Source organism: Typopeltis vanoorti, chromosome 25 (genome assembly GCF_054136105.1).
Source record: "Typopeltis vanoorti isolate ZY-2024b chromosome 25, IOZ_Tvanoo_1.0, whole genome shotgun sequence".
In the NCBI taxonomy this organism is placed as follows: Eukaryota; Metazoa; Arthropoda; class Arachnida; order Uropygi; family Thelyphonidae; genus Typopeltis; species Typopeltis vanoorti.
Window position 1 is genome coordinate 29,732,302 of NC_143573.1, and position 27,089 is coordinate 29,759,390.

Below are 27,089 nucleotides of genomic sequence, written 5' to 3' on the forward strand. Positions count from 1 at the left end.
TTGGACACCTTATGAGAGATTCACTACCATGCATATCTGACTGCTATACATCCCTTTGGTATGAATGTTGGATATTATGCAAGCTATTGACATAATGCTGACAACCCACTAAATAACTGCATTCTTCCATGCTGGGTTTGCATTCCATCTTCTAACCTGTGCCAAATAAGGAAGTCTCTCACTTCATCACATGCGATTATTTAATATACAGAGAGCAAAATACTGATTTTTCTTTCTATATTAGTGATTCAAAATCTGAGACCTCTGTTTCTTGTATTGCTGTATTTCCTGACTTTATCATATTCAATAAAATCCTAGCACATTGTAGTAATTATACAGCAGAGTTACATGCAGTTCAGCGTGCATCTAAAAGAAAACTGCTAACAAAAGTGCAATTCATACAGAATCAGTGAGTTCTGTACAGGCCATCTCGTTTCCTGTGTTATAATCCATCTAGTGCTTTGCAAGATTCTACAACTGTTGTCCAAATTGAAGTTCCATAATTTTGATATCCAGCTCTGTTGAATTCCTAGCCTCATTGGAATTGTGGGAAATGAGACTACAGCTTCATCTACTAGATCAGCTTCTAATTTTTCTATATGCTGTTTGTCATTCGTATATACAGACAGTTTATAACAGCAAATCTAATAACCCACTGGCAGTCATCATGGCAGGAACTACTGACAAATTGCATGAGATGAAGCCTGTATGCACTGGCAGTCTAGCCAACATAGAAACATATTTGTTTGTACTGAGGGTTGATGACCTATCTGTGTGAGCAAGGCAACACATCTCTCACCATTTGTCATGTTCTGGTGGAGTGCCGGCTCTTCACTCAAGAAAGGAATAAATTATCCTCAGTAGATCTTATCGGACTGGACAAATTGTATGAAGTTTTTTACATTTTAAAAAGAATTTATACAGTTGCATTTGATTATATATTCTGCTTATATGTAAATACTTATTTGTTTAAGCTTAACTTAATCTTTTAAAATTTGCTTTTTGTACATAACACGATGTATTCAAATTTATATCTGTTACCTTGAGTAGTGCTGCAACCTTTGACTTAGTACAGTATGACCTTTGCTGTCCTTGCACCAATCAATACTTTACCAACAAACCAACCTTGGACACCTCTTTCAGATTCAAATGAATAAACTACTGTGCTTTACTCCAGCAAACACAAAATGACTTTTAATCATCAGCAGGATTTATTATTGTTGTTATTATTATCTTAATATTATTATATGAAACTTTCAAAGATTTGAGAAACAGTAATTCTTAGATCTCCTCCTGCCTGACAGTCAAGGCAGGAGGAGATCTTTTTGTATTGTGTCTCATATGTCTAACATACAAAATATTGGAACCACTAAAACCTATCGTCATTTCTTTTATTGTGCTGTTTTCATTCCATTTAACCTCAACACAAAATGCATAACCTTATTTGGAGTAACAGTAGAAGAGACAAACAGTTTTGATAAGTTGTCTAAAGGACATTTGCTGGTTGAAATATGATTATAATATCTTCAAAGCATCCTTAAAATAAAAAACAAACTTCTCTGCATAGTATATGAAGGGATAAGATTTCTGCTATAAAACTGAAACTTAGTTTTAGTAACACGTGGGAGTGTCTTCATTAATCATGTGTTTTACATTTTGAAAAAGTACAAGATTTTATTTACTGAATTATTTCTAATTTTGATTAGCCTGATACTCCTTCAGTGACAAGACTGCAAGATCATATATCTAATAAGGGAAAAGAAGCAAGGCCAGTGATACTCAAGCGTTCCTCAGAGTATCAGTGAGGTATCAGACATTAAGTATTTTATATGTTATATAATTATCACTATTGCATTCAAATATTTTAGCTGTATATTCATTAGTTCTTTCCTATTTTAAAATTTTAATTGATTTATAAGCATAGTAACTTCTTTGTTCTTAAATTGTTTCAGTAAAAATTTCATTACATTTTGAGAATTAGATGAGTGAGGCTTGCTCTTTTGTATCTTTGATTACTATGAAACTCTTGAATGCCTTAAACTCCTCATGCTCCATATTTGAGGGGATTTCCTTTCCACTCTGTTTCTCCCTTTTTTCCTTTGATTACTATCAACCATAATGGTAATTGTGGGAATGAGATTACACTGTAGATATAACTGATTTAATTATTAGTTCTTATATATCATCATAGTTAAATTGACAGCATCAGGTAACAGTACACAAAGTTACATGCAGGCAGTACATGAGTAATAAATTGATATGAAAAACAAGGCAAATCCTAAATTGCACCACCTAATGTATTTGATTGGGCATTCTTGGCTTTTGAGCTAAATGTCTGTGATTTGAGGCAGTTTTATACATCCAAACTTGTTCGTGTTAGAATTTTGTTTTAGGGAAGAGCAATTCAAGGAGCTATACTTGTTTGTGTGAAGTAAAGTGGTCTTCTAATAGATTCCGTGGTGAGTATCGAAGACATGGCCTGCATGTCATGAGCAGCCATAATGTTATTAGAATGTAGTAGTCTTCAGAGATGTTGGCTGTCCTGCCTCTTTGGTCATAGGACAGCTTTATTGTATTTTGCAGACATAAGGCAAATCTAATGATTGCAGCTGGTCTTTAGAAAAGCTGATAAGAAATGCTATTTGTGTGTGTAATTAATCTGAGGGTAGTAACTAGATTATTTCTTCAGGATTTTTGATAACTTCTCGCATAAAACAAATGGAGATGTTCATAGCCTTACTGTAATCTGTTAGGGAGGGAGTGTAGGTATGAAGTGCTTTTTTGATCCAGTAGGAATTGCATTCATTGGCTAAGAAGGGATTGGGTGTGTGAGTAAGTTTAGTGGTGAGAGCATTACTGAACAAATCAGTTTCTTCTCTTAACAAAAGTTCTTATGATGTTATACTATGGGGAGAAGATGTGGTGTGACCAGTGGTGGATATTTGTGTATGCTAATTTTTATACTAAATTTTTTGCCTGAAGATGTTGAGTTGTAGCTCTAAGAAATGTCATCTTTCTTGAGTAAAGAACTAAGATTATGTATATCATCTGAAGTATTATTTTTCACTCTGACTTATTGTAACATTTCCCTGATGGCTTTGGTACTAGGTGAAAATTGTATGAGATATTCAGTAAATATTTCCTTTCTTTCATATAAATTTATTCAACTGACTCCTCGTCTTCATCTTACATTCATTGAGTGCTCCCATTCTTAAGTCTATTTTGAATTGATAGGTTTAATATATTACACTACATTCCTTAATAATGTGGTCTATACAGAGATTTTCATGGAATATAAGATTATAAAAAACAGCAGAGGTAGTGTACAACTCCAGCTCTCCCTTGCACCTGATTCACCATCAGGAGCAAGGACCTTGCTGTAGGTTATAATTTGCTGATTTGCTATTTATACATAACTTGCATGTTATTGCTCTGTATAAAGTTTTCCCATTTGGTTATGTTTTGCAACAATCCAAAAATATTTTTTTTGAGTTTAGCATCCATACAATTTTTTTTTTTTAAATTTCTGGCCTGTCTACTTGACAATGTCAACCATAATTCAACTCTTTTTTTTTCTTTTTTTTTTTTAACTCAACCTGGCAAGCTAATTGCTCACTAGGCTGTGAGTTAGCTTAAGTGGATAACATCTCTGTTCTCCAACTAATAGACTGCAAGTTCAAATCCTTTCCTTGTGAACTAGACTGGTTTTAACAATTCAGTCTTTTAATTTGGTGTTGTTGGCCTTAAAATTGTAGTACTCTTCTTCATGGAATTACAGTTTCTCATTTGTTCATGCTGTACTGCTTTCAGTTGCAGTAAGCTCAATTTCAAATTCATAACATAAGAGATCTTAAACTAAACCATTTGGATACTCATTTTAAGAAATAAAAAAGAAATAATAATTTCAGAAACATGAAGCAATTCACAACCGGTCCACTTGTGTATAAATGCTGCTGACTTCACATTGGTTGTCTTAGTATCTCATAATGCAAAACCATTAATAGTTTTGGAAGGATCACTAGCCTGACTGATTTTGACCTTTATAGAACTCTCATCAGTGGGAGCTAGACCCAAGAATATATCATGGTTAAATTAATGCAGAATCATATTTTGTGTATACATGTATGGGAGAGGGGTATCACATTATTAAATACTCTAGATGAGAGATAGTTGTGGAAAGTTTTTCCACTTAGTCGCAATGTATTATATTCAACAAAAAAATTCTTGTTTTAATCATGGGTTATGCTTCAGTACAAGTGTATACATTGTAACCAACGTATACAGAAAAACTGTAATAATAAGGTGATATCACCCTTTATTATATACAGAAAATGTGACTTCTGCATTAATTTAACTTTTAGTATCTTCTTGGTTCCCACTGATGAGACCTCAGTAAAAGTTGAAATCAGTCTTGGGTAGTGATCCTTTATGGGATACTAAGGCATTTGATGGGATGTCAACAGCCACTGTGTAGGCCAGTTATAAAGTTGCTTCACACTTCTGCCTACACTTGGATATAGGATTAAAACAAGAATATAATTTCTTGTTGAAGTGTAACATGTTTTAACCAAACAGAAAAACTTTCTGTGGTCAAAAAAATTATATACAGGTATACCTCGGTTAACGTTACCTCTGGTAACGGAGTCTCGATATAATGAAGTCTGCAATTTCAAGCCCCATTTTATGTAAAAATATTAAAATTTTAAGGTCAATGCCCGGCAATCATCCGACTGGCGAACGATGCCGACTCATCACGTACTCCCAAGCTGTGGGTGTGTCTATTTTAACAGTTTCGCACGTCATCCGTGTTAATTTAATCGTTGCTTACACTTCGTAGGATGTGTTTCAGTGTATTGCATTGCAATAAATGATGTATGTTCTCTGATAGCATTATTGTAGATTTTGTAAATATTAACTGATATCTTGTTTTTCTATCCATTTAGTTAAAATGTCAGAATCAAGGAAAAGAAAAGCAATTTCTTTAGAAACTAAATTAAATATTGTACAGTGTGTTGAAAGGGGCGAAAGAAAATCCGATGTGGCACATTCTTTAGGATTAGCACAGTATGGTTTAACAACCAGTATGGTTGTTAAAGTTGACTGTGCTAATCCTAAATTCTGATTGACTAATACTTAGTCAATCAGAAAAAATAAAGCAGTCTGCTAAGAATTGTACAGATGTTACAGCAGAAAAATTAACTTGCTTAAGGAGTCCAATTTTAGAAAAAAATGAAGAAAATGTTAAGTTTGTGGATAGATGACATGCCACAACGTCATATGCCTTTAACTCAAATGGTAATTCAAGAAAAAGCATTATTTTTGTTTAATCACTTGAAATCTAAACAAACTGAAGAAATTGTGGAAAATTTTGTGGTTGGTTTGAGAAATTAAAAAAATGGGCCAGAATTCATAGTGTAAAATTATCAGGAGAAGTTGCGAATAAGTTTCCAGAAAAACTAAAGGAAATAATTGAACGTGAAAAATTTTCACCAGATTTGGTGTTCATTGTTGACGAAAGCAGTTTGTTCTGGAAACGGCTACTATCAAAAAGCTTAATTTCTATTGAAGAAAAGTCAGTAGCTGTGTTTAAAGCAGCCAAAGACAGTTTAACGTTACTCTTTGGATCAAATGCCTCTGGCAATTTTAAATTAAAATTGTTATCAGTTTAAATTGTTACTGTAATATGGAAAGCTAATAGAAAAGCTGGAATTACCAAGGAGTTATTTACTGATTGGTTAACTGTTTTTGTCCAAAAGCGAAACAGTATTGCCAAAGAAATAATTTTGAAGGAAATGCTCTTTTGTTGTTGGACAATTCTCCAGGACATCCTACTGATCTTAATACGTTAGACATATGCATTCTTGTCAAAGTTGTCTTTCTTCCAGCAAAACACAACTCGAAACACAACTTCCTTGATTCAACCAGTGGATCAGGGAGTAATAGCAACATTTAAAGCTTATTATCTGCATGGTACATTAAGCAATTTAATTGAACTAGAAGATAAAGAGCAAATGTCAATTAAAACTTTTTGGAAAAACTTCACCATTAAAGATGCAATTGAAAACATTAATAGCTCTTGGAAAGAAGTCACTCAGAAATGCTTAAATGGAGTTTGGCACAAATTATGGTGAGAAGTTGTACTAGAAGAAGAAAATAACATTCAAGAGATTAGAAATGAAGTTATCCAGATGGCTCAGTCAATAGGTTTCAAAAACATCGACAAAGTGGATATAAGAAATTTATTAAATGCAGTAGATGATAATTTTTCAGTGGAAGATTTAGAAAAACTTGTTAGCAACGAAGCCAAAGAAAATGAAGACGAAATTAAAGAAGTTCCTACCGAAAAAATGTTAGCAACCAAAGATTTAAAAAGGTGCTTGAATGACATTGAAAACATTTTCAATTTTTTCAGTGAAAATGATCCTGATTTAGGAAGAAGTGTTATTGCTAAGTGATCAATGTTAAAACAAAAATAAATCCATATAGACAATTGTTAAATGAAAGAGAAAAAAAGAATAAACAATCAACTTCAGATTCGTATTTTAAAATGCAATTTTATCTTTGTTTGGTATGTAATATTGACTTTTTATTTAATAAAGCTTTTCTTTTTTCAAAAAAACTTTCATTTTCTTTAAGTACGTAAGTATCCCTATTATGTCCATGGTATTTTTACCTCTGAGAATGAAGTTTTGCTTAACAAAGTAATTTCGTGGAATGCATCCTCTTTGTTAATCGAGGATACCTGTACTTAGTTTAATCCTTTATCCAAGTGTAAGCAAACAAAGTTTGCACCTGAAATATAATTAGGACTGGGGCAACTCATATATAGAAGTTGACTTCATCATTGCCTTAGTATCCCGTAATTCATAGCATAAATATAATGCTATGTATTATGGGAAGGGTCACTACCCAGACCAGTTTCGACCTTTATTGAGGTCTTGTCAGTGGGAGCCAGACCCAGAGGTGATACTAAGGTTGAAGTAATGGCAAAGTCATATTTTCATATACGAGTAGTCAAAAGGTGTCTCACCTTATTATTAAAATATTCCAACAACTATCTCTAATCCAGAGTATTTTAATTGATTTTCCACTTGGTTAAAATAACCAAGTGAAAAAACTTCCAATGACTTACAAGTAGGTTGCATTTTTGACTTTTCAACTGAAATTGAAAGGAATTGATGGCATTTGTTATTCCAGAGAATGTGATAGCAGAACTAAATGAATCTCCTCTAGGACATAAAGGGCTTTCCATCTGAAGGTAGGTTAGCCAGTTTTGTACAGAAGTGGCAGGCTGTCTTTTAGAAACTTGGATTTTTTTTTTTTTTTTTTAAATCTTACAAAACAAACTACCCAGAAGAACAAACACAATTGAGATGCAATAATACATTGGCCTGGTGACCTTAGTTACTTTGCCCATAATTCCAACAACAGCGACAGCAGAACTAAATACCAGCAAAGCAGGTTCACGAGTGTTTCCAAAGTTTTCTATGAACACTCTGACAAGTGTATTGATCTCTTTGGAATTATTATATGGGCAAGGCAATGAGTAAGAAAATATTTTCCATGTTTTGGCTTATTTGAATTTAGTCATTACTTTTTTTGATTCACTGTATTCCAAACAGATTACTTCAGACCACACTCTAGACATGCCCAAAATAACACACACACACCATGCTTATCTTTTTTTTTGCCAAGGTAGGTTGGAGTGTTATCATATCTCTTCTTTATTGGCATCTAATCTGTCTTGGAAGTCACCATCCAAAACAGGAAATAAGTCTGTTGTTAAAAGGAGGTGGGAACCCTCCTGTCACAAGTAATGGAGAAATCCATTAACAGCTATCTTTGATATTTAGCTTATCAGTTAATCACGATTCATCAGTATAGGTTCTACATTACCACCATATATGTGGTAATGTAGAACCTATACTACCACACAAGTTCATAGAAATTCATTCAAATAGCAAAGGACATTCCTTAACGTACCAATTAAAAACCAGAAAGATGTCATTTTTCTGCTAATTTTTTGGGCGAGGGTGATTTGCTGGATCAAATTCATCATTATTTGAAAAATGATGAATTTGTGCAAACGCAAACGAAATAGCGATGCACGGCGTTGGCAACTTTTCTCGGCTGAAAGGAAATAGGCACAAGATTGTCTAGCGTCTATATTCGGTTGTATTTATACGTGAAACCAAAATTCAAAAGTAATTTTGGTGCAATAAACAAAAGACGTGTCACAGACGTCTTTGTATGTTAAGTGGTTAAGAAAACTCCTCTTCTGTAGTCATTCTTCTTTCCCTATTGAGAAAGAGTGAATTTTTTTTTTAAATTTGGGAGTTGCCTTAGGGCTTTCCCCCCACCACTTACCCTTTCCTTCCTATATATCATTCACCTCTCGCCTCAAATCCCACCTGTAGTTTAAATTTTCTTGATCAGAGGAGATTCTTGATTACAGGAAGATATGCATGAATAAAAAAACAGTTTTGTGGTTACTCCTTGGTGAAAGGAGGAAGACTAGAGATATTAGTAATTCTTTCCCTTTACTCGACAAACCATTTAACGGCTTCAGATGATGAAAGATAAGGGGAGAGGAAAAGGCAAAAAAATCAGTTGCTTCTGATAATATTCACATTCCCAGAAATGGTATCATTCCTTCAGATAACATTTGCACCTAGAATGGGATCGCAAGCACCCTATCTAGGGCTCTACTCCTGAAGTCAAATACTGGTGGCACTGATGTTAAAGCTATTGCATTGTGGTTTGTACTTCAGTTTGGCATAAATATATGCTATACCTCAATGAATCAGGTCTATCTGTATTATATGTTCTACCTTCACCATAGTAGATCTGTTAGCAGTCAAGCTATGTTTCTCAGTCAACAGGCACAAACTATCTTACTGAATGAAACGCATAGATATATATATTTGGCATCCACACACCTCAGAGAAAAGTATGTCTGGGTAGCATAAGTCTGTGCTACTGAAGTTTATCGAATGATGCCTAGAGTAATTATGACCTGTTAAACCAAAATTTGCAGGTTAAATGTGGGTTATTTACATTTGTTTTTAGGCAGCCTGACGTGTGATATTGAACATTCGCTTCCTATTGCAAAGAAAAGAGACTAGTCCATGTAGGATGCTCTGGAGGAGACTATTTTAAGGGCATAATTAAGAAACAGCTGTTTCCATCTAAGTGATAGAGCCAGTTCATTTGCTTTAACACACAAACTGGCTCCATTACTTAGATGGAAACAGTTGACCTTTGATTTGGTCAACTACAGAAGTCATATTCCATCTGTCCACTTGCTATTATTTAATGCACACAGCAGCCTACACTGATTTCTTGCACATCTATACTGATGGTTCAAGATCAGAGATCTCTGTTGGCAGTGCTACTGTGTAAATGGGGGGGGGTCTCTTTTACCTTATTATTTTCCATACATCTCTATTTATCTCTCTAATATCTCTTTAAGCTATACTGCCTTCCGCACTTGCCTTCTTATTCTTTGAATACCAGAAAATTTATTTGAAAAGCTGCACTGATGTCTGTTTTCTAGTAATATCAAGTGGTAAGTGCGTCCAGTAGTTTCCCATTACATTCAAATTATTCCTGATTAATTAATATTTGCAGTCGTGGTCTATTATCTATCCTTTCTCCTGGGTTCCCGCTAATAGGCTCTAATAATTTTTTTCGGAACAGTGCATCAAAGAATTAAATATCAGGCAACACTTAACATTTAAACACATTTATTTACCATAAAACAATTTGCACTATTAATCCATTAAAGAAAAATTTCTTAGTTTAAATTTACATAAAACAATTATGTTAAAATGCCCTTTCAATTCATGAAAATCATGTCACATAAATAACCACTCTCCTCCAATATCGAATTACTATCCTAAGCATTTAACAAACAGTTACTTTTTTACCGTTATTATACACATAAGAATATCATTACATATAAAAGTTAGATCCTTCAGATACTAAGATAATACTGTAGGCAAATGCACTACTAACAAACTGTTACTCTCTAATTGTTACACACACGATCTTCTATTACTTGTTAAACATTTAAATCCAACCATTAACTCTGTTCAAAATCAGCAGCCTATCTTAACAGTCCATTATTAGAGTTCTCCTATAATTCACAAAATTGGAAAGAAAAATCAAACTCACTTTAGGGCTGCTACCCACTGCGTATTCTCATTCCCTGGCTTCGCGGATTGGAGTTGTGACCGTTTTCGCCCGTATCAGGTTTTTCCTCCCTTTTTACACTGGCGAAAGATTTACTGATGCTTCTGGCACGCTGTCCTTGCGGCACTTCGAGCGAAGATTATCAGCTTGAGATATGCTTGCATGCGTGTTGGACTAACGGAGCAATGTTTTCCCGCAGCGGAAGTGCGTCTGAAGTTTGTCAGTCATTCTGACACTGACCTTGAGTGTTTACAGGTGGCATTCACAAAACACTTTCACATATCCTTATAAGGAGCGAATATACAAAGTTTTCTGGTGGCATGGTATTGCCTTTTGTTCAATACATTCTAGAATTTTCTGTTTTAGGGCAGCAAGTACAGACAATTCCCATAGGGATTATTTACATTAACAAACTGTTTTAAATATACATAGACATACAGGTTATTTTTATAACATCCTTACAGGACTTCTTGACTTCTGTAAAAATTGATTTAAGGCTTTCTGGCATTATTAAGCTACATCAAATTTTTACAGCTGTTTCCTGACCTATATTCAACCAGATCCCACTTGAGTGCAGTAATTATTGCAGTAGAGATGCATGCCATTCAGCTTGATCTTATGCGTATAAAAGAAAAATGCTATCAAAAGTGTGTAATTTATACAGACTGAGTTCTTTACAGGATATGTCTTCTCCTGTGTACGATCCACATCCAGTGCTGGTGTGAGGTGTTACATCTGTTGTACAAAATGAAGATTCTTAATTTTGATGTTTGGTTGTGCTGGGTGCCCAGTCACATTGGAATTAAGGGAAATGAGACTGGCAGATGTAGCTGCTAGATCAGCTCGTACTTTTTTGGCATACTGTTTGACAGTATGATATACAGATTATAGACAGTTTATAAGATCAAAGCTAATAGCCCAGTGGCAGTCATCTTGACAGGAAGTACTGACAAACAAATTACTTGATATTAAGCCTGAAATTAAGCATCAACAGTCTAGTCAATGTAAAAACGAGAGGAAATTGTTCTTTGCTAGGCTCTGCATAGGTCTGTCATTTTACACATTTTTATTTACTGAGGACATTACACCTATATGTGAAAAATTCTACATGCATCTTACTGTTGCCATATTCTGGTGGAGTGCATTTTCATTTTCATCTTCTGTCTGCAAAACCATACCTATTGCTTTCAGCTTCAATCACTATTCAATTCCAGTTTTTTCCATTTACACACCAACTCTTTTCATCTCAAGCAGCATTTGTGCATATGTTTGCTTGATGACTGAGCATGTCCGACTGAAAATTCTCCTCTTCGAACTTCTTTGGCTAAAAATGTGCCTCTTTTAATATTAAATTCATTTGCTGTTTTTGGTACTCTGTTAATGCCACCAACCATTCTGAACTTATTGATTTTCTTTAAATTTTGATTTTTTTCAGGACAAAGTCCCTACTAGTGAGTGAAGTCATCATTGAATTTAATTTTCACAGCCAACTGGCTTTTCTTTTTCAGCAGTCATCCATAAGTAAAGGTGCTTATTAACTGATAACAAATGCTAATACAGATTGAATGATATAATCACGTAATCACAAGAAAGATATTTATTTAACCAAATATTTCCAAAAAATTTTTTTAACCCGAATCGTAATGACTGTATATCTATATCAAAAATCTGGGAAAGTCTAATCAAGATTACTCATTAATTAATTTTTTTTTTAATAGCAAATTCAATCATGTTTCTACTTCAAAATATTCCGTTTCATACTTAGTGATATAACATCACACGGCGTGTTCTAATTTTAACGATCTATTGTTAGTATCCTAGCTTGTATTTTTTAAACTGTTCTTGTAATACCACTGACGATGGTCTGCTATTTCCAGACTGAAATATTTGGTTAAATAAATATCTTTCTTGTGATTACGTGATTATATCATTCAATCTTATGTCGCAAGTATCCTTGAGACAACAAATGCTAATACATTTGTTATCAGTTAATGATCTTGCACAAATTGTTCACAAGTCCATAAGAATGCCAGGTAATTTTAACCACTGTTAACTCTTGATTTCTTCCTCACCAGTGATCCTAACTGGGAACATTGTCCTCTTGTCTAGTATTTTTCAAACTTGTCTGACTGTGACCCACAATAACAAATGTACTTTACATCTTGACCCAGTGTGTACACACACACACACACTATATATATATATATATTGTGTATGTGCATATGCCATGAAGCTATACCCTGAGGGGACTGAAGTTGTACAATATTAGGCAACTCCTGCAAAGGTGGACTAACTCCCAAACCCTTTGCCATCTTCTAAAAAGATGGCAAAGTGCATGCAGCTTATTCCACCTTTTCCATGCATTTCACTGGTGTTGCACTACCTCTAAGATCAGCTCTTTCCATCAGGAGAGAAATGAAAAACATATACTAAACTGAAACAAAATTTTCACAAAATATGCCATTACCAAATATAATAACACATAAAGTTAATATTAAACATGAATTCTATTAACATTTAAATACAATATAGAAAAAAAGCTCAAAATAAACAATAGGAACAGAAATCAGGAAATACATATTTTAACTACATTTAAAATATATATTTCAAAAATATATTAATGCACACCCGTGGCATTAAATATTTTATTTGATGGTGACTGGTGTGCTTGCTATACAATCATGATCATCATCAAATTCCTGCTATGTACCCTCAAGGGGTGTCCAGGATATGACAGTACTACATGAAAAAATTACATCATTACTAACTTCCTACCTACAATTTTCCTCCAAATCAGTCTGTTACTTGTCAAGACTCCAACATTATCAGATCTTATATTTCTATTGTCTAAGGCACTTTGTACCATATCAATCCACCTATATCTTGGTCTTCCTCTGGGTCGCTTTCCTGCCAACCTGGCAGAGAACACTTGTTTTGCTAATCTTTCATCTCCCATTCTATTTAAGTGACCATACCACCTGAGATTAGCTCTGCTAATGCATTCCTGGATGCTGACAATGTCAAGTTCTTTCCTAATATCCTCATTTTTAATATGATATTGCCATTGATGCCATCTGTTCACGCCTCTAATCTTTCTCAGGACTCTCATATCTGCAGTCTCTAGTCTTTGGTCAAGTGTTTTACTTCTGACCCAGCTCTCAGATCCATAAGTTAAAACTGGTTTGAACACTGTCTTGTATACAGCTAATTTAGTGTTCCGACTAATTTCTCTCTTATTCCATATGAATTTATTCAATTGATTTCCCACCATACCAGCTTTGCTGATTCTGTTGTCTATTTCTATATTTAATTTACCATCTTCAGTAAAAATTGTGCCTAAGTAGCTGAAATGTTTTACTTGTTCCACAGATTCTCCATTCACAACACAGTTGACATTTTCAATGATTCTGCCTATTTTCATTGTCTTTGTATTTTTATTGCTGACCTTCATACCATATCTATTACAACAGCAATTCAATTTAGTCAGAGAATCTTGCAGACTTGTAGTGAATTTATTTAGAAGTATAACATCATCCGCATAAAGCAAAGAGCTGACATTAACATCTCCAATTTTGATATCAGGTTTAATACCACTTTCCTTCATAATGTGATCCATATAGATAATGAATAACAGAGGGGATAATGTACATCCTTGTCTCGCACCAGATTTAACATTAAACCATCTTCCTGTACTTCCTTCAATTCAAACTGCTGACTTACAACTCAAATAAAGACTAAGTATTGCTTGATATAATGCCCCATTGACACCATATAACTGCAGCGTATTGAATAGCTTCTCTCTTGGCACCTTGTCATATGCCTTTTCCAAATCGACAAAACTTAAATACAGATCTTTGTTATATTCCCATACTTTCTCGACTATTTGTCATAAAGTGAAGATCTGATCCTGACAGCTTCTATTTGGCCTGAATCCAGCTTTTTCTTCACCAAGCTTTTCTTCCACAATTCTTCTCAACTGTTTCTCAAGTATACTTGCATAGATCTTGCCAGGAACACTTAGTAGGGAAATACCTCTGTAATTCTCACATTCAGTTTTATTTCCCTTTTTATATATGTGTACTATGAGAGCTCTACTCCAATCATCGGGAATTTGTCCCTCTGTCCAGGCTTTCTGAACTATGCAGTGCAGCCACTGTAAGACTTTTATACCACCATACTTCAGCATTTCTGGTCGAATATCATCTACTCCTGCTGCCTTTCCACATTTCAAGCCTTTGATGGCTTTTTCTACTTCATGTATGGATATGTATTCCTGACTGCATGCCTGGTCAGTGTTTTTTATCACTGTGCTGTCTTCACTGCTTGTTTCGTTTAGCAGTTTTTCAAAGTAATTACTCCATACTTCAAGGATATCTTTTTCTCCTGTTTTCATGTCACCTTTATCATCTCTATCTCCTTTTACGGCACTCTTTCCTCCATTCCTAAGCTTCTTCAACAACCTCCAGAATATTTTGCCACCTTCTTGATATTTATTTTCTATATTCTTGCCAAAGTCCTGCCATGACTTTTGTTTAGCTAGTTTTACACACTGTTTAGCTTTCTTACATTTGTCTCTGTATTCTGTAAGAGTAAATGCCGACTTATTTGCCAGGAACTTTTGATGTGCTTTCTTCTTTTCCTTCACTGCCTCTTTAACTTCCTAGGTCCACCAGGGAGTTCTGATTTTTTTATCCTTGCACACAACCTCACCACATGCCTCTCTGGCAGAATCAATCAATGTTTTCTTCAGAGTTTGCCACTGAATCTCCAAGGTTTGATTCCTGTTCTCAAACTCTTTCATTTTCTTTTCAATAATCTTTCTGTATTTTAGTCTACAGTTCACATCTGAGAGCTGCTCAACTTTTATTCGCTTTAAACCTTTCTTACATGTCATTCTTTTCAATATGAAATTCAATTTTATCCTGCTCAAGACTAAATAGTGATCACTTCCAATTTCAAATCCTCTGTACACTCTGGTGTCCTGCACTAGGGAGAAAACATCAATATCAACAATAACATAGTCAATGAGACTTTTCTTATTCCTAGCCTCTTCTCTCCATGTGAATTTTTGCACATTTTTATGTTGGAACATGGTGTTAGTAATAACCAGTCCATGTCCTGAGCAGAAATCCAACAGATATTTGCCATTATTATTAGCTTTGCTCTTTTCTCCAAATTTTCCCAAAATATTTTTGTATGTCTCACAATCATTTCCTACTCTGCTATTTAGATCCCCAACGAGGACCAACTTTTCCTTTTTCATTGTGTCAGTTGCTTTTTCTAGAGCGTCAAAAAATTCCTCCACTTCTACCTTAGTAGAACCTTCTGTGGGACCATAGGCACAAATAAGTCTCATTGTCCAGTTCCCCATTCTCATATTTGCCCACATTACTCTACTTGAGACTGACTGCCATTCAAGAAGATTAGCCTCGTAATTTGTGTTGAATACTATGGCTACTCCTTCTTTTCCTTGATTGTCATTGCCTGAATATAACATTTTGTATTTATTGTTTAGAAAGATTTCACCAGTTTTTGTCTTTTTTGTTTGAGTCACCCCTACTATGTCGATCTGGTACTTATCTAATTCCTCAGCTAGCTCCATTTCTTTGCCATTCAGGCTTCTTACGTTGATAGTACCGATCTTTAACTCTGGTGATGTTAAGTTGGGGTTTATTTTCAGATTTGTTCCACTATACTATACAATATAGAATTCATTTTTATTCATAGGAATAAATGATTTTGCTTATGGTGCCTATTTTATTTATTTATTTATTTATTTTTTTTTTTTTTTTTTGCAAGATGAAGAAAAATGTCCCTGTCTAGTGATAAATATACCCTCCACAACAAACATATTGCAAATGCAAGAAAATCTATTACCTTTATTTGGTATGGAAACAATTAGTGCATAGACTATATGTAGTGACAATCAGCATAAATTAGATCTATCTGAAATGAAAACAACCCAATTGCATAATGATACCTCCCCCCCTCCCACACACTATACGTTATTATTGAGACAATATCATTTTACAATTAAAATTTAAACAAAAATATTCAAACTACCATACTGTATATATATATATATATAAAACTTTGTAAAAATGCTCCTGCTCAGTGCAGAATGAATATAATATACTATCAAGCAAGTGGCTCAGCTGTTTACAGTATTCAGTGGAAATTTATTCTTTTACCATTTGCAACTGTAATCCCTTATCTAATCCATGAGTCTTCAAGAAGACTGCTAAGGCTGTACAAGAGAAAAATCAAGCAAATTGCAATTTGCTATCATTGTTTTATTTTCTTTTTCTGTTTGTACTTCAGCTTGAGATAGTTGAAAGCAGATTATCACCACATTGATTGCAAAAGGAATCAAAGCAGAAAACTTGCATCATATATTCCAGCGTTTCCCAAACTTTTCCTACGATGGAACACTTCATAAATCCTGAAATTTTAATGTTGGAAGTTTATTTTTCACTTGGTTAGACTATAATAAATTTAGTTTAATCCTTTATCCAAGTGTGAGCAAACAAAGTTTGCGCCTGAAGTATCTTCAGGACTAAGGCAACTCGTAGTAAAGGTGGACCAAGCTCTCATCACTCCTTGTCTCAGTATCTCCCATAATGCAAAGCACATCTCCTTGCGGACATGTAAAAGGTCGAAACCAGTCTGGGTAGTGGCCCTTCCCTTAATACATAGCATTATACATCTCCGCAAGGAGATGTGTTTTGCATTATGGGATATACCGAGACAAGGAGTGATGAGAGCACATCTCCTTGCAGACATGTAAAAGGTCGAAACCGGTTTAGTTGTCCTTCCCTTAATGCATAGCATTATACATGTCCACAAGGAGATGTGCTTTGCATTATGGGAGATACCGAGACAAGGAGTGATGAGAGCTTGGTACACCTTTACTACGAGTTGCCTCAGTCCTGAAGACTGAGGCAACTCGTAGTAAAGGTGTACCAAGACGCAAACTTCAGACGCAAACTTTGTTTGCTCACACTTGGATAAAGGATTAAACTAAATGTATTATAAAATTTTAACAGAACACGTTGGTTAGAGTAGAGTATCATTTGTCTCATATTCAGTGTAAAGCTAAGCACACACTATCGCCGAAACAGGCTGTATTGCATTGCAAAAATACGACAGCGCGCACTACAGGCGTATTTGACCTTGTTTGTGATCGCACATTTTCTAGAATAGATACCTCTGTACTTCATTCGTGCTCAGAGGTGTCGGAAACCACAGGTGGTTGAGTCAAGGCCTCGTGCACTGGCTTTAATAACACAGTCCACACGCAGAGTGAGGAGCTCCTGATTTTCAAACTTGTTTGAACTTGTCGCAGCATTTAAAACCATTCCATGCTCATGTGAATTTTGATAATTTTTCACGGAGCACTTTTTCATTTTCCGCGAAACACAGTTTGGGAAACCCTGATATACTCAATGATGCTTTTGTAATTGTCAACAATTATCAACCCAGTGCAGAATGAATGACTGATTCTGTTGTAAACCATCCCACAAAAAGCTTCTTGACTTTCATATTAAACTCTTACAATTGATGTCCTCTTACTATTCTAAACATACAATGTTTTGCCCCTTTTTGATTTTACAACAGAAAGTGATCATGAGAATCTTGGCCACACTTGGATACCAAAAGGTCTGCTGATCTTGGTGGCATTTTTTTTATTGTTCTGAAGGATTTTGTTGCCCAACAGCTGACTCCTGTTCTACTTCTACTAATAGTTTGTCCTATCACTTGGAAATTAACCAAAGAGTGGCAGACTTTTATTGCCATTCAGTTTCAGGGGTGCTTAACGATCAAAGCTGTATAACTGAGAGGTGACCTTCACATAGCCTTTAAAGGAATGTGGAAAACCAACCAGGGCTTCTGACCTAATGTCCAATCCTCACCTTCTCGTGGTGACCCTGTTGGGTATCCCTGGATACTGAACGAACGAGAATGGGCTGGCAATTTGGGATTTAACCGACCAAATTGTATTCCTGTTGGTTAAACCAAAATACAAAATGATGGTACAACCTGACAAAATTTCATGCCGACTGGGGCGTCGCCTAGTTAAACAAGGTCCCCATTGTTTTCGCAAGGGAACCGGGGCGAACAGCGAAAAGTCAGCTACTGGAACAAATCTGAAAGCACATCCCCAACTCAACATCACCAGAGTTAAAGATCAGTACTATCAACATAAGAAGCCTGAATGGCAAAGAAATGGAGCTAGCTGAGGAATTAGATAAGTACCAGATCGACATAATAGGGGTGACTGAAACAAAAAAGACAAAAACTGGTGAGATCTTTCTGATCAATAAATACAAAATGTTATATTCAGGCAATGACAATCAAGGAAAAGAAGTAGTAGCCATAGTATTCAACACAAATTACGAGGCTAATCTTCTTGAATGGCAGTCAGTCTCAAGTAGAGTGATGTGGGCAAATATCAGAATGGGGAACTGGACAATGAGACTTATTTGTGCCTATGGTCCCACAGAAGGTTCTACTAAGGTAGAAGTGGAGGAATTTTTTGATGCTTTAGACCAGTGGTCGATATAACATTGTTAGGGTCTATTCGGGGTCAGGGGTCAATAGAAAAATATAAGACATCATTGTGCGGGTAATATTTAATTCGGTTAACTTGGATTACCTCCATCATGAATGACAATGCAATTAAGAGTGAATCGTGGGAACAGTGACATGAATAGGACCTGTAAGATAGAACAAGGTCATGAAAATAGTTACTGAGGCCAATCAAGTAGGCAAAAATGACGTATTTACCAATAAACGGATGTTGGTGGTTCCTGCCCGGCCAGTGCAGTGGGAGCGAGATTGCAACACGTGCACAGTTCTTATTTACTTATACTTACACGTATTCGATCCCAGTCTAATTTTTGCGCATTGACATGCAAGTGAGCGTTAATGTTCTAAAATTCATCAACATACATATTATAATCCAATCGTTATTCGTTCACAAACTAAACTTCTCTATGTTGAAGAGTTGAGCAGGGCTGGTAGTAATACCAGTAGTTTATTAATATCACTAGTAATACCAGTGATAGTAGTAATTATTATAACATAGTATATAATAATATATACCATGTTATACATACAATAAACACTGTAACTATAAAATAAACAATCTAAAAACTCACATAAGCGTATTTTTTGTTTGTCCTATTATAACTACATAATAGTAAAATAGAGGGGGTCGACAGTCAAAGAAGTTTGGTGACCCCTGCTTTAGACAAAGCAACTGACACAATGAAAAGAGAAAAATTTGTCTTTGTTGGGGATCTAAATAGCAGAGTAGGAAATGATTGTGAGACATACAAAATATTTTGGGAAAATCTGGAGAAAAGAACAAAACTAATAATAATGGCAAATCCTGTTGGATTTCTGCTCAGGACATAGACTGGTTATTACTAACACCATGTTCCAACATAAAAATGTGCACAAATTCACATGGAGAGAAGAGGCAAGGAATAAGAAAACTCTCATTGACTATGTTATTGTTGATAGTGATGTTTTCTCCCTGGTGCAGGACACCAGAGTGTACAGAGGATTTGAAATTGGAATTGATCACTATTTAGTCTTGAGCAGGATAAAACTGAATTTCATGATGAAATTCAGTTTTATGATGATTTTTCAGGTTTTGATGAAAACTGAAAAGAATAACATGTAAGAAACTTTTAAAGTGAATAAAAGTTGAACAGCTCTCAGATGTGAACTCTAGACTAAAGTACACGAACATTATTGAAAAAAAAATGAAAGAGTTTGAGAACAGGAACTAAAGCTTGGAGATTTAGTGGCAAGCCTTGAAGAAAACCCTGATTGATTAAGCCAACGAGGCATGTGGTGAGGTTGTGTGCAAGGATAGAAAAACCAGAACTCCATGGTGGACACAGGAAGTTAAAGAGGCAGTGAAAGAAAAGAAGAAAGCATAGCTAAAGTTTCTGGCAAATAAGTCAGCTTGTGCTCTTAGAGAATACAGAGAAAAATGTAAGAAAGCTATACACAGTGTAAAACTAGCTAAACAAAAATCATGGGAGGACTTTGGCAAGAACATAGAAAATAAATATCAAGAAGGTGGTAAGATATTCTGGAGGTTGTTGAAGAAGCTTAGAAATGGAGGAAAGAGTGCTGTAAAAGGAGTTAGAGATGATAAAGGTGGCATGAAATCGGGAGAAAAAGATATCCTTGAAGTATGGAATAATTACTTCCAAAAATTGCTAAATGAAACAAGCAGTGATAGCACAGTGGTAAAAAAAAAACATTCAACAGGCATACAGTCAGGAATATATATCCATACTTGAAGCAGAAAAAGCCATCAAAGGCTAGAAATGTGGAAAGACAGCAGGAGTAGTTGATATTCGACCAGAAATGCTGAAGTGTGGTGGTATAAAGGAATTACAATGGCTACACTGTATCGTTCAGAAAGCCTGGACAGAGGGACGAATTCCTGATGATTGGAGTACAGCTCTAATAGTACCCATATATAAAAAGGGAAATAAAACTGAATGTGAGAATTACAGTGGTATTTTCCTACTGAGTGTCCTGGCAAGATCTATGCAGGTATACTAAAGAAACGGTTGAGAAGAATTGTGGAAGAAAAGCTGGATATAGGCCGAATAGAGGCTGTCAGAATCAGATTTTCAGATTACGACAAATAGTCGAGAAAGTATGGGAATATAACAAAGATCTGTATTTAAGTTTTGTCAATCTGGAAAATGCATATGACAGGGTGCCAAGAGAGAAACTATTCAATATGTTACAGTTATATCATGTCAATGGAACATTATATCAAGCAATACTTTGTCTTTATTTGAGTTGTAAGTCAGCAGTTTGAATTGAAGGAAGTACAGGAAGATTGTTTAATGTTAAATTTGGTGTGAGACAAGGATGTACATGATCCCCTCAGTTATTCATTATCTATATAAAACACTTGACCAAAGACTAGATACCGCAGATATGCGAGTCCTGAGAAAGATTAGAGGCATGAACAGATGTCATCAATGTCAATATCATATTAAAAAAAACGAGTTTTTTTTTAATATGATATGAAACTCTAGAGGTTTTTTCTTGCTCCAAGTAAAATTTTTGATATTTCCCTGTTAACTTTGCATTGTGTTTAATCTCAAAATGTAAAAAAAATGAAAAGTAAAAAATTTGTATTTCATGAAATAAAACCTTTCTTACTAATGTAATGTGTATTTTGATGGAATTCTGCCCCGTATATACTTGCTGATTTAATGCATATTTAGAAATTTATATTTAACATTTTACGCATCTGATAACACTTATTTTAGCTGATTAAAAGATGTGATGATACAAAACCAGACACCATGTGATGCCACAAAACAGTCTCTGAAAAGGACTTTAGGGTTGGGATACTATTCATAGTGTTTTTAACTATAAAGTAAGTGTAGTGAATATCATTGCTGTAAATTTATAGGAACCCAAGTGTCATCTTTCACCAGCCATGCACAGATTTCTCTCACTCTTCTTTCACCCACTTTTATGTTTAATCTTCAGAGTAGAGCTCCTTTGTTCTTCCTTTTCCCTTGAGAATTTCATCCTGCCTATATATAAAAAAAATGTTAAGTTTATTCTGCGTTTCTGAGCATCCTACTCAGCAGTTACTATACTATAAGGGGGAGGAATTTCATGTTTGTATGCAATTTCTTTTGCTGCAGCTACTTGTTTTTCATTTTGTTGATATCTTATATGATTAATTGCATAATGAATCATTCAAAAAGGCAAATTTAGCCTTTTTGAATGACTCGTTGAATATGAATTATTGATACATAATTATTTTATTCTTTTCAGGAATGATGTGGCCATAAGAAAAGTGAACAGTAATACTTGGGAATTTGGTGTTGGACATCAGTGTTTTTCAAGTTTTTTGTGACAGTGTGAAGCCTTGAATTCTTTCAGAACAATTTTCACATAACCTTCAGTTCTGTATGGGCTGATGTTCTTCACATTCTGCATCATACAGCTTGACTTTCCCGTAATTTAATGGCAATTACTACAACAGATATTATAACTCAAATTCTTAATCTAAGTGGCTGTGAGAACTAAATAATTAGACAAATGAAGGGATGCAATTTAGATACATTTTACGGTGAATAAAAAAACAAAAACAAAAATAAATCCAAGCAAGAACATACCTTTTGACAGTGTTCACAATTTTTTAAAATAGAAGTCTGCTTTTTAATCTCCACTAAAGTTTCCAGTACTACAAGAATGGATATGCATGTTCAAGAGGAAGATCATTTTGTTGGAGCTGTTAAAACTTATAAAAAAGCACGTAAAATAAAGCCTTATGTAGCCCATCCTAAATGCAGATGTATTTTTTTCAGGTTCATTAATATCTAATGCAATAATATTTTATATATATCTATATATATGTAGATAGATCTGTATGTATATATATAGATATATATATAATTATTATTAATCTCATGATGTATCTTTGTAATGGGTGACTGGAAAAAAAAAAGATGAACTTTGATGGTTTTAGGTTTCTGCTGTTGAAACTTGTATTATATTGCTGGTTTATAGGAAATTTAGCAGGCACTGCAAGTTATTGAACCTGTCTTTTGCAAGATTTTTAGGTTAGCCAGCTTAATTGTAAAATATGGAATGTTGAGTCACTGTTACAAAAAAAAAAGGGAAAAAAAAAAAAGAAAAAAGCAACATTGCAAGTAGCTGTTACATGTTTTGTTGGATTATGGAAATTTGTTATAGACACATTATATATATATATAAATATACATGCATATATAAAGTGTCTGACTAGTGCTGTAATGATAGTAAAAAAAAAAAATATTATTCACACTGTATTTTCAGCAGTTTTATTAATTTATTAGTAATATCACTATCAGCTTTTTTGATGAATCGGCATATGGCATATGTTAGTTTAGTTATAATATCATTATTTTAAACAAAAAATTAATTTTTGATTCTTTTACAGTGAAAGAGTATAATTTTTTTAGTATCTTGCCAAGTTTTCATTGCTGTCTTTTAATGACAGTGTTATCAAGATTAAGTTGCAGGATGAATTTATTGATTTATAGTAAGAAGAGGCAAGATATAGGCTTATTTTTTATATATATATTTACACAAATATGTGATCAAGAAAAATTTTCTTTATATTAGAATTAATTTTAATCTGTTGTCCTCAATTCTGCCCATTTTAAAAACAAAAATGGGATCATATCCAGTGGAGAAATTTTTCATTGCAGAAAATTACATGCAGATATAATTCTTGCCTCTTCTAACTTTGTGGGTTGTCTTTAATATGTCAACTGAGATACGCATATGAAAGGTTGTTAGTTCTTGGTTGCTTGCTTGTTAGCATGATAATAAAACTAATAGCAAGTGATTTACCTTTGTGTTAATTTCTCCACTGATTTGATACTCCTACTCCCCTCCCCCCCTCACATTGGTCAGTATTTGAATTACATTAAATAAAATTTACAAGTATATTAATATTGAATTAAATTTTAAGAGACGTACTTGGGGAAACAAACTCACCAGTCACTTAAAAAAAAAAATAAATAATAAAAAAAAAATGAATTTTACTACAAAATAGAGAAGACTAAACTTTCATTGTCATAAGCTCGACTTTTATTTTGCATCTGATGTGCTATATAATAAAATGTTAAGCATGTGAAAAAATAACATTCTGAAAGTAATTCATTTAGCTTCCAAGATATATCTTTCTTTCTTTCTTTTTTTTTTTTTTATTATTATTACATTATAAGGAAACAGTGTATAAGACTAGCCTATACCAGCTTGAATGTTATTGGCAGAATTATCATTATTATCAAAAAGAATAATAAAAGTTCTAAATTGGCACGTGATAATGTTGCCTCCTCTTCATGCATCATAATTATATATTCATAGTGCTGGAATGTGTGCTCCCTATCCAAGCATTTTCATTTGTGCTAAAAGGACACATTATTAGATTCTGTGTGTTTATTATATGGCATTTTGTTCATAAAATTGAGGAATAAATTGAAATATAGTGAAATATAATGCTAATTTATTTTGTTTTAAGGTGATATAAAGCATTTATATAAAATTTAATTACATTTTAATTTTAACAATGGAAAATTTTCTGCTCTTTTTATGACTACTATGATTACCACAGCATGCGAATCTGGTAAATATTGAGTTCTTGAAAAATATCAAATTTTAAATCATAGTAGTACAGAATCTTGGTGTCTGGAGCAACTTGGAAAATAATGCTACAGCAGGCTTTTAATTAACAAATGATTTTAATTGTGTCACATACTGAATTGTGATATTTCTTCCATGCTGTTCCTTTCCCTTTTGGTTAAGTGAAGAAAGCATTGCCCCCCCCCCCCCCCCCCAATTCTGAATTGTGCTACTTCAGCAAATATCATCATTGCCTGTTTTATAGATAAATCCTAAGTTTATAATGTGTTTCAAAAATTCAAAAAATGGGTTAGATGACTTATTCCAAGCAACTTTGAACTCCATGTCGAAGTTGAAATACAAGCAGTGATATCTTTTTTTGTCTTGCATTAGAAGACTATCTATTTTATTGCAGTAGTATGGTAATCTATTTTTTATCCAACCACAGTGGGAAGGCTGTTTGCTGTTCTGATAATTGAAGTACAATGACGATTCTATACCAGAAGTGACATGCAAAGGTCGGTTAATTAAAAGATTGTTTTGAAGATCATATAAATAGTAGATTATTGTAATTACTTTTAGTTTTCTGACTTGCTTTACATATTGAAAATTTTGTAGAGAAATGCAGTTCATCTGCACCCAGATTTGATATTTTACAAAATAAGACATATTAGAGAATTGTGTTTTTGAATTGAAATTAACCAGCTTATTTTCATCTCACTTGAGTATGGTGAGGAAATCAATGTTTATGACATTATGAGAAATCTTGAAGCTTGAATCATGAGTAGCAAAACTATAAATAGGATTTCAGGTTAGTGAGAGAATGGCATTGCTGTATAGAAGGAAGAGCATGGGAGAGAGAGTACAGTCCTGAGATATCCCAGTATTGGTAAAGGAAACTGTCAACCAGGATGTAATGAATGACGAGAGGAAGCTTGGTAAGAGGACCTGGATGCCATACTCAGATGCATTAAAAATATCAAGAACAACTACATGATCTATCTATAATGTTAAAAAAAAATCTTGTTGTTAGCAGGGATTTTCAGATGTGATATTTCAGCTGCCAAACCTTTTTCAAATTCATCCTTTCCTTCATGCTTATACAGCGATCTGAATACACTTAAAAAATTATGGAAACAATGACTGTGTTAAAGTAAAACTTCAGTTTAATATAAACTAAAATAACTCAATGTTTCGACCTTCACATTAAGGCTATCATCTGGAGTATACACATATATATAATCTTAATGCCACTTTTAACCACCTATAAAATTAAAAAAACATATTCAACTCCTCTAAGGATCCCCCCCCCCCCCATTGGCTCAATATTCAAATTCATCCTTTCCTTCATGCTTACACGGCAATCTGAATACATCTTAAAAAATTATGGAAATAATGACTGTGTTAAAGTAAAACTTCAGTTTAATATAAACCAAAATAACTTGATGTGAAAGTCGAAACATTGAGTGATTATTTTAGTTTATATTAAACTGAAAATTTTACTCTAACATGGTAGTGTTTCCATAATTTTTAAGATCTATGCAAATTCATGCAAGATTTGTTTTTACTCATTGTTAAAATATTAATCTTATAATTCAGATAACTATTAAATGAAAAAAAAAAAAACTAATCAGTAAACAATTTGATATTGCACCAGTATATAATTTAATTAGTAATTTAAAATCACATTTTGTTACAGTCCTTGGAAGGGTTTGGAATCCCTTTGAGAATCCCCTTACTTAGACAATAAAACATATACATTGGCTGTTCGTACTAGTATTTTTAATAAGAATATCACAAAGTAGATTATATATTACTTAGAATATTTAAATTAATACTTGTGATATTTTGTAATAACACAAGGTAATATTGCCATCATCAGAAAAATGTACAATTGGTATGTGCATGTAGATGCTTCATTGGGTAAATGACAATGAAGCAGGACAACCAAAGATGTGCCTAGCAAAAATCCCAAAAAATGCAACCTTGTAACCATTTGTAGACCATATAAAAAATTTGCATCTCTTATCTGCTCTCCCAAAGACCATCCAGAGTACCTAGACCTGCCAGGTGTTTACCATGTACTTTGTAGGTGTAAGCTGTTCTGCTCTGGTCAGTCAGTCAGAACAGCCAACATCAAAATTGCAGAGCATAAGGACTACATCCAGTTCCACCACTGTCCATCAGGATTTGCAGACCATGCTTTGGACACCTACCACAGGATACACCAGAAGTCTGCCTTACTCCACTATAGCGAATACCAGAGACTTCCCGAAATCTCTCTCTCTCAGCCTTAAACTATCCAAACTTCAACAAATTTAGGTACATGAAACTACCTCAAATTTTGGAAGCACTCATCCTCAGTACACTGTCTAGTCTACTAACGGACACTATTTAGGGCTTTAGGTCCATCTTTGGTTGCCTGCTTCATTGTTGCTTATCTAATGTAGTGTCTGTGTGCACATATTAATTTGTACATTGTGCATTTCCTATTCTGCTGTAGATCTCCACATAAATGAAACTCTTCCGCAACTTTTCATTTATGTGAGCTGCCTTCTCTAATGATGCAAAAAAAAAAAAAAATTCCCCACTTCTTTCTTAGGTGACAAATTACTCTGAAAATAGGCAAACATCATATTCCCAAATATGATGTTTGCCTATTTTCAGAATATTTTTTACTAATTTTCACACATATTTTTCACTTTAGTTATTTAAGAATC

At 34.1% G+C, this 27,089-nt stretch overlaps 1 protein-coding gene across 2 annotated transcripts in view; it reads left to right on the forward strand.

The window, feature by feature from the left end:
• LOC150092628 (YTH domain-containing family protein 2-like) overlaps window positions 1-24,074 on the forward strand; it is a 145,467-nt gene extending 121,393 nt beyond the window's left edge. For both annotated transcript variants that reach the window (XM_090414630.1, XM_090414631.1), the window contains exons 4-5: window positions 1,707-1,806; window positions 22,030-24,074. In XM_090414630.1, the coding sequence (XP_090270756.1) occupies window positions 1,707-1,805 (99 nt within the window). In that variant the 3' untranslated portion in view covers window position 1,806; window positions 22,030-24,074. The remainder of the gene's footprint in view (window positions 1-1,706; window positions 1,807-22,029) is intronic.
• Window positions 24,075-27,089: the final 3,015 nt, after the last annotated feature.